This window comes from Notothenia coriiceps, unplaced genomic scaffold, assembly GCF_000735185.1.
Source record: "Notothenia coriiceps isolate Sejong01 unplaced genomic scaffold, NC01 NC01_scaffold00037246, whole genome shotgun sequence".
Lineage (NCBI taxonomy): Eukaryota > Metazoa > Chordata > Actinopteri > Perciformes > Nototheniidae > Notothenia > Notothenia coriiceps.
This window is the reverse complement of record NW_011369947.1, coordinates 22031481-22039641: the sequence shown is the minus strand read 5'-3', so window position 1 is coordinate 22039641 and position 8161 is coordinate 22031481. Positions and strand designations below refer to the sequence as shown.

At 39.8% G+C, this 8161-nt stretch overlaps 2 protein-coding genes across 2 annotated transcripts in view; one reads left to right on the top strand and one right to left on the bottom strand.

The window, feature by feature from the left end:
• Window positions 1–1554: 1554 nt before the first annotated feature.
• On the top strand, window positions 1555–2484 carry LOC104966518 (olfactory receptor 52N5-like). The gene is made up of 2 exons (XM_010795704.1): window positions 1555–1894; window positions 2024–2484. The coding sequence occupies exons 1-2, from the start codon at window positions 1555–1557 to the stop codon at window positions 2482–2484; spliced, it is 801 nt and encodes a 266-aa protein (XP_010794006.1).
• Window positions 2485–3871: 1387 nt separating this feature from the next.
• chrna10a (cholinergic receptor, nicotinic, alpha 10a) overlaps window positions 3872–8161 on the bottom strand; it is a 16052-nt gene continuing 11762 nt past the window's right edge. Inside the window, exons 3-5 of the mRNA XM_010795264.1 lie at window positions 6138–6292; window positions 5044–5576; window positions 3872–4964 (exon numbers count right to left, since the gene is read on the bottom strand). Coding sequence (XP_010793566.1) covers window positions 4264–4964; window positions 5044–5576; window positions 6138–6292 — 1389 coding nt within the window. The 3' untranslated portion in view covers window positions 3872–4263. The remainder of the gene's footprint in view (window positions 4965–5043; window positions 5577–6137; window positions 6293–8161) is intronic.

Below are 8161 nucleotides of genomic sequence, written 5' to 3'. Positions count from 1 at the left end.
AAAAAAGGAATAATTTGAAACAATTTTCTGACTTAGGTAGACCAGCCACGGTAAACATCCAGGACTTTGAAACCCCTGGGTCGGATTGTCTTAATAGACGGTATTTTGTACCTTGGGCCGTCCTCTGACTAAAAACAAATCCGTCCGGGCACAGGAGCGTCCCCCGCAGCACCAGTCGTGCCAGGCAGGACTCTGAACTTACTCTTTCCCAACTGGTTGAGGGCTGCCCATACTAAGTCGACTCGCCGGCGTACCTTGTAGACACCTGCCCGGGCCGAAATGGTCTAGGACAAGGTAAGGGAGGTCGGAGGGAGAGGGCAAAGTGGCAGACGAGTAGGTCCGTTGTGACCAGGTCCAGAGGCCCTGCGGTGTTATAAGGTAGGGGCGATCGTCCTCCACCGACCCTGTTGTAAGTCGGGACCAAAAGACAGGTCTGGTCGTTGATGTAATAGTGCGCTGTGATATTGGATCTTCGTTCATGGTATCTTTTACAAGCGCCGTACAAATACACTAAAAAACAATCCACAAAATGAAGGTGGATCTAGTTCACGCTGGTGGCGGCAGCAGGACTCAGGCTGGCTCGAGCAGACACTAAACCATAACAATCGTATTGTATTGGGGAAAGGCCTCAGGGCCCAGTGTTAAAGTTAAGTTAAAGCCTTTTATTTTCATTATACAAAAAATACAACGAGAGTGCAACTCTGTCCCAGTGTGCAAAAACTCACCATACATAACATTAAAAACACGGCAGAAGCAATCATAGGGGGGAATACATAGTTAAAAATATTGATATAAAAATAGTTTTTAATTTTTAAAGTGTGTATATGTGTGAAGATGGTTACGGTTATTGCATTAAATGTGGTGGTTAAGCAGCCTGACGGCCCAGGGGTGTGTTAGTGTGTATGACTGGAAAGCTGCTTGCATATGAAGACTGTTGCTTTAGACTCAAATAAAATTTAAATGTAATAGTTCCATCCGTACAAGGTGCCTAAGAGTCTCTAACAGTGAGGTCATGTTACTCAAGTTGAATATAAAAGAGATCCAGTTTGAAGCTGCTGGGCTCTGATTCCCACCTCCACAGGGGAAGGTACTATCATCTGTGAGAACAGATGCTGATACAACACTGGGACTATGCCTGCTTGGCTTTGCTTAGCGTCATTGTGGTGTAACATTTAATGTCAATTTAATGTATATAGGTCTTTACATTTGATGTACTTTATTTATTAGTTTCCATTACCACAAAACACATTTTGCTGAAATGGTTTAAGTATTTTTTGCAGGAAATGGACACTGAAATCAACTCTTGAAAAAGTAAGTATTGTCTTTAAATGCATAATGTTTTTAACTGTTCTATTGAATTAACCAACGTTATGTTTGATTTGTATTAGTGATTGTTAGTATTTAATTTTGTATTGGGATCTAGAATCAATTGCAATGAGTAACAGAATTATGCCTAATATATAACAATGCACATTATTTCGCCCTACTGTATCACTATTAAAGCTTCTAACATGTTTTTGTCTCTCTCATTTAGGTATCATCCATTTAAACAGAATGGAAAGCAACAAGACAAGTGATATCATAGAGATCCAAGGCTTTGACATATCTCCAGGGTTCATCTACCCTCTATTTTTCTTACTGCTGTTTGTGTACCTAACCTTGCTCTTCTCTAACATTGGAGTCCTAGTGCTTATCATCACTGAGAAGAGTTTGCAGCAGCCCATGTACATTCTCTTTTGTAACCTGTCTGTCAATGATCTAATAGGGAACACAGTGCTACTGCCTCAGCTGATGGCTCACATCATCTCAACAGAACGCTTCATCACCTACAACCAGTGTGTGGTCCAAGCCTTCTACAGCCACACGTTTGGATCAGCCTCACATATGATCCTGATTATTATGGCAATTGACAGATATGTGGCGATATGTCATCCTTTGAGGTACAGCTCAATCATGACTACCAAAACTTTGATTGCACTATCAGCCAGTGCGTGGGGGGTGTCCTTGGTGCTGGTGTCAGTTTTGATAGGTCTGACAGTGAGGCTCTCCCGTTGTAGATCCTTTATTCAAAATGCTTACTGTGACAACGCATCACTCTTCAAGCTTTCTTGTGAGGATGTGTCCATCAACAATATTTATGGACTCTTCTTCACTGTGCTGCTTTTTAGTTGCTCAATGGGAGGTATTGCTGTCACATACTTCAGAATAGCTGTCATTTGCTGGGTCAAGAAAAACAAAGAGATGAGAAGCAGAGCACTTCAGACCTGTGCCAGCCACCTTGTTCTATATCTCATCATGCTCTGGTCAGGGTTTTTAACTATCATATTGCATCGTTTCCCAAATTACCCAGATTTAAGGAAAATTGCTTACATTTTATTCCATGTGGTCCCTGCTAACTTAAATCCGATTATTTATGGGATGCAAACAAGGTCATTGCGTGAAAAGATTATTCAAATTATGCAAAGACAAGTAACTCCAACCTAATCTGTCTTCTGTTAACTTGTATCTGGAACATGATAATATTTATACATGTATATGCTTGTCTACCCTTCTGTATAAACTTATTTTGTATATCTCGGCGATATTAAACAAGGAAACATCTGTTACCAAAGTTAATGGTAACATATTTGCCCCGTTTGTTTTGTTTGTTTGCTCACCATGTAAGCGGCCTTGGGTCCCTTGAAAGGCACTATACAAATGTAATCTATTAATAATGTGGTTTATGGATGAATATTAATAGCAATTGGCTTTTTTTTACAACATGGGAAATTACTTTATCCCTCATAAAGTGTGCCGACAGTAAAATGAGCGTCTACACTGGCCCCTGTGTGCCAAGATCTTTACCAACCTCTTCTGTCTTTATGCTTGTATAGCATGCAAATACTAAAACCACAATGTCCATTCTTGTCCCTAAACTGTTCATATAATAGGGATGATTAATGAGCATAACATTTGTGTATTCGTGTTTTTGTTTTCATTGAGTTTCAGGTATAATAGCAATGTTTCATGTAATCTAGATATTGACAGACATACATTGAAAATAAGATGTAAATACTGTGTTGGTGTATATTACAATACCTAATACTAAATACCTGTACTTATACTGGTATTTGGTATTGGGCCTTCCAAATTACAAAAAAATGTTTCTTGGCCTGTTAATGCTGTAAAGACTAATTATATTTATCAACTTTTTACTCTTTCCATTTACGGAATTTTACTCTTTCCATTTATAACAAAAAAGGCCCAAAATAGGTCATATCAGTTGTTCAGTTGCTGTCCAGTGCATCTCAGTTAAATCGTTAACGTTTTTTCCAAATCCAAAATTGTTTAAAACACAGTTCTGATGATTAAGCATTGTATCTCCCTTTTGTTTGAGATTATAGAGTTTTGCCGGATCAGATTAAAACGTATCAATTTGAAGTACATGGTGCTGATAGGGGATTAAACAGATAATCCATATAAGCTTTATTGAGATATTGTTTTCTCCTGCTATGAATTTATGTACAGAAGCTTTCCTGGTGATATCTCTGAACACATTTACTATTCTGTAAAGTTGGGTTATTCTCTCCGATTCATGTCATGAGGGTAAAGTCACATTTTCCCTAATGAGGGCTTAATACAATACTTATTATTTTCGACCTCCTAAAGTCTTTTACAAATGTAAATTATTCTAACCTCAAACTATTTCATGTCTGGTGTGTTGTTTCGTTTCATCATTGTCATTTTGACTGTATCACTAAAAATATATAAATTGGTTTCAAAATGACTTTTTTATCTTTTACCCTACTTATGAGACAGACTTTCCATTACCCATAATGTAAATAAATAGAACAAATATATTTTAATATCAGATGTATTTATCAGTTCATGTTGCTTTATAAATCCCTTGGCCTATTGTTTCAGAAACAAATAAATAAATGTATGGACACAAATCAATATTTCATCATTTAGGTTAAAATCACAACATTGTGTAAATAGCGTCAGTAGACAATGTGATTGATTTGCTACAATGGGACCTGAATTTGGGATTGTAAATTGTCAACAACAACACTTATTTACAAAAATGTATTTAAGATATAATTCTACTTTTGTATTAGTTAGGACTGCAGTAGGATGGATCACATGGTCTGAGGAAAAAGTGCAATCTGAATGTAAATTAAACTACTGCTAAGTACATTACTTAATGACTTATTATAAACTTTTATAATCTCTGTGTTGGGTACACCATAAACACTTTCATGAAGTCTCGTCTCCAGTCTTCAGTTAGATGGCTTTGCCCATGATGAGAAGGCTCATTAAAAACACCATAATGAAAAATATCCACATGAAAAAGCGATCTAAAACTTTGGCTACTTTCTTCCACTCCCCAGTCCTTTTCTGTGTCGCCCTCTGATCCCTGTAACAGTTGGCTATGTACTCAATGTTATGCATTAGTTGCCTCTCGTTGCTTTGACTGTTGCAGAAAACCTCTCCGTCTTTTCTCTCTCCATCACTCACACCCCCCTTCCGGCATCTCCTCTGACCCTGGGAATCTCCACAGTCCATGCTCATGAAAATACCATTCATCCGAGTGCAGTAGTTGTTGGTTGGGTTTTTCCCGATGGAGCCAGCTGGGCTCATCATCTGATCCATGTCCTCCCTCTCCTCTGTGGTCATGGAGCGCACTGTCTCTTGTCCTCTGTCCAGTTTGCAGACACACTCCTCTCTGCCTGGTCCTGCCTGACCATTCATGGTGCAGTTGGTGTTCTTTACATGTGGAGGCTCCTGCTTCTCGGGCTGTGGTGACAAGCAGTTCTCCCCAACCTCATAAACAAAGCACATTCTGGCCAAGTACTGCAGAATGACCTTCTTGGCCCACTTGGGAACAGGCTCGGCATCCGGGCCACAATGGTGTATGTTCATGATGAAGATGGTCAGGGCAGTGGAGGCAGTGATCATGGTCATCGTTGCAATGTAGTACTTTCCTGTGGATGAATAAGAGGACATCAACATAGAGTTTTAATGCATCTTAATCACACATGTTTGGATTTGTATTACCCTCACCAATAAGTGGCACATTCTCAGAGGGTGGCATGATCTCTGCCACCAACAGCTGAAAGACAGTGAGTGCCAGCATAACAGTGACACCTAAAGACACCTTCTCTCCAGAATCAGCAGGCAGGTAAAAGCCCAGTGGAGCCAGAAAAGAGATCATTACACATGGTATAAGGAGGTTAAAGACATAAAATGAAGCTCTTCTCTGTAGTTTCAGTGTGTAGGTCACATCAGGGTAAGGATCAGCACAGCAGCCATACTGAATAATGTTCTTCTTGGCCGGCATACCCAACACCTCCCATTCCACATTATCCACCAGGTCGGCCAGGTCAGCGCTCTCCATGGCGTTCAGGATGTCCACCTGGTTGCCGTTGTATGTCCAGGAGCCATATGTGAACCTGCACTGCTGAGAATCGAAGGGGAAGTAGGACACGTCCACTTTGCAGGAGCTCTTTGTGATAGCAGGGGAATCCCACATGATCTGGCCATCATGCCGGATCACTACATTGGTGTCCATGGAGCCTTTGAAATGGTCATCAGCACTGGAAAAACAAAGAAAACATTGAGTATCATACCAAGAGAAAATGTATTTGTCCATACCATGAAAACTAAATAAAAAAGGAGCAGTTGTGATGTCCTCAGTAGGTCGAGACAACTTGAAAGGTTGATCAGAATACAAAGGCACAAGTACACCAACTGAGGGAAGAGTCAACACATTTATGAGAGTTGTACTCATTGCTCAGTGTTTGTGTCTGCTTTTCATATCTTTTGATTAATGCTAAGTGTTTGTGTTTATGTGTGTCAGCATTTGATAAGTGTTCATAGTGTGAGCTGTTATCCTGAAATGTCATCAGAGGCATAGGATTTATTGCGCACTGGCCTCGCAAATACTCAGGTGATTATTCCTTCCTCCTTCCTCTTCCTCTTTGTCAAACATGTGGTACCTCTGTCTTAATTGTAAAGTTGACATTGCCTTTGTATAAAAAGCAGACAAAGGCCTGGACACTCCTGTGTCAATAATGGCTTCAAGGAGTGTTCAGCTTGTGCCTTTTATACCAACCAAAAGGAGCCACTCTGATTAACCCAATACCAAACCGACCTACTTGTTATATAGGACAATATCAGGTCTCCATACATAACTACCAGGTATGCGGATGGTATCGAGTCCATCGTAATCATCTTTATTCCATTGAACGTGTGAATCAACCCACACTTGACGTATCCATAAGTACGCAGTCAAAATTTGGTTTCGCTCATCCTGTAAAACATTGAAATTAATAGAAAACAATTGGCAACAACAGGGGAAAGAGTGCAGGTTGAACAGAAATATGTTTTTTTTTAAATATTCAATAATTTTGTGGGTATCTGTATAACACATTAGAGCTGCACGATATTGGAAAAAACTGACATTGCAATATTTTCTTCCCCTGCGATATGAAAAAATACAGGAATTGAAGAAAAGACCGTTTTTTTTGTCCGCAAACCATCCTTTCTTGAACTTTAATACTATACAATTGGTATTTTTTTAACAATATTTAACCGGATGAAGGATTTTAGTAACGGACTTCTGGATCGTAAGTTATCAGAGCAACAAGCTGAGCTAGCTCGGTTATCCTGCTGTGATCTGATCAAGAATGGTTGTGATTGGTGGTTTGCTTTGCATGCAGAGCCTGCATGTCACTCACTCAAGTACCCCTGNCACACACACACACACACACACACACACACACACACACACACACACACACACAGCCAGAGAATGTTTGGTAAATGGCACCCGGTCGGAAAATGTAATTGCTTGAACTTTAGAGAAGCGACTGCAGCTTCTGAAATACCCACGGGAGCCATCAGCCCAGTGTTTTACAGCACACACACACACACACACACACACACACACACACACACACACACACACACACACACACACACACATACAGTACACACTCACACAACCACCAACCTCCCTGTCAGCAAGTGCAGTACTTTAAGTAGTAATAACCGCTCTAGCTGTTAGGGTGAAGAGAAAGAGGGAGCCTGGAGAGGACACATGCATAAAGAGGAAGAACAGCAGCGCTTTAATCTCTTTCAGTCTCAATGTTATTCTTCCCGAGATGGCTAGCACCTCTTAGAGAAAATGGGTTCTGTACGTCCACAGTTATAGAAATACTTCGTCCATAATATACCTCGACTCTTAGGTCACTTCATCAATTTTACACATGAAGTTCAGTTTAAACATCTAGAGGAATTCTACTCAGAAAGAGAGTACAAAGCTTTCTCAAATTGGAGAAATAACCCCTGATTCTACATCTGCTGTCCTCAGAAAGGAGGAAGCTACAAATGCTCCAATTAAGGTCATACCATTTATCTAAATAGCAATATATGAATGCAATATCCAAAGGTAAACATCTTGAAAATAGAATTCTAAATCAATGAAGTCCCTGCAATATTAGGCATCATAATTACAATAAGTTGCTTTCTCCAAATTGTGCTTTCCTAGTTTGAATCCCTTCATTCACCAAGTGTTTCATATATAGGTAATTGTGGCGTTTTTATTTTAACGTTGCTCAACAGGGAATCATTTTGAAATTGAATTTAAAAGAAAAATAGTGAGAATATCCAATAACTAGAAAGGCATTAGGTGAGGGCAGACCCCTGGAAATGTTGTTATATACAGTAATAAGAAATAATATGCAATTATTTGACGCATAATTAAAATCCCCTCTAAAATGTATGGTTACTTCTTTTTGTCAATGCTACAGTCTCCCACCACATTTCAAGAACATTCAGATGGCCAAACCTTAGGTCAAAAAGTGTTTTGGTGTCCAGTTAAAAAGGTGGGTTTTCAGTCTGAGATGAAAGATGTGAAGCCTTTCTGCTGTCCGGATATCAATGAGGAGCACATGCCACCATTTTGGAGGCAGGATAGAAAACATGCGCGCTTTAGTTAAGAGATACCTGTTCACACTCGCAGTAAAAGAGAAGCCAATTGGTGGAGTTGATCATTGATTATCAGCTTAAATAAACTGCCGACCCCTAATAACTGACCATATCACACAACTGGATTACTGTAAAACAATGTAATCTGACAATTCTACAGAGCAGGCAGTTTATACAGACCCCCCCCCCC

Bases quoted from the DNA above. Each gene is read 5' to 3' on its own strand.
- LOC104966518 (XM_010795704.1), top strand. From the start codon at position 1,555: ATGGAAAGCAACAAGACAAGTGATATCATAGAGATCCAAGGCTTTGAC. The intron at 1,895-2,023 runs TTATTATGGCAA...TGGTGTCAGTTT, and splicing joins AGCCTCACATATGATCCTGA to TGATAGGTCTGACAGTGAGG.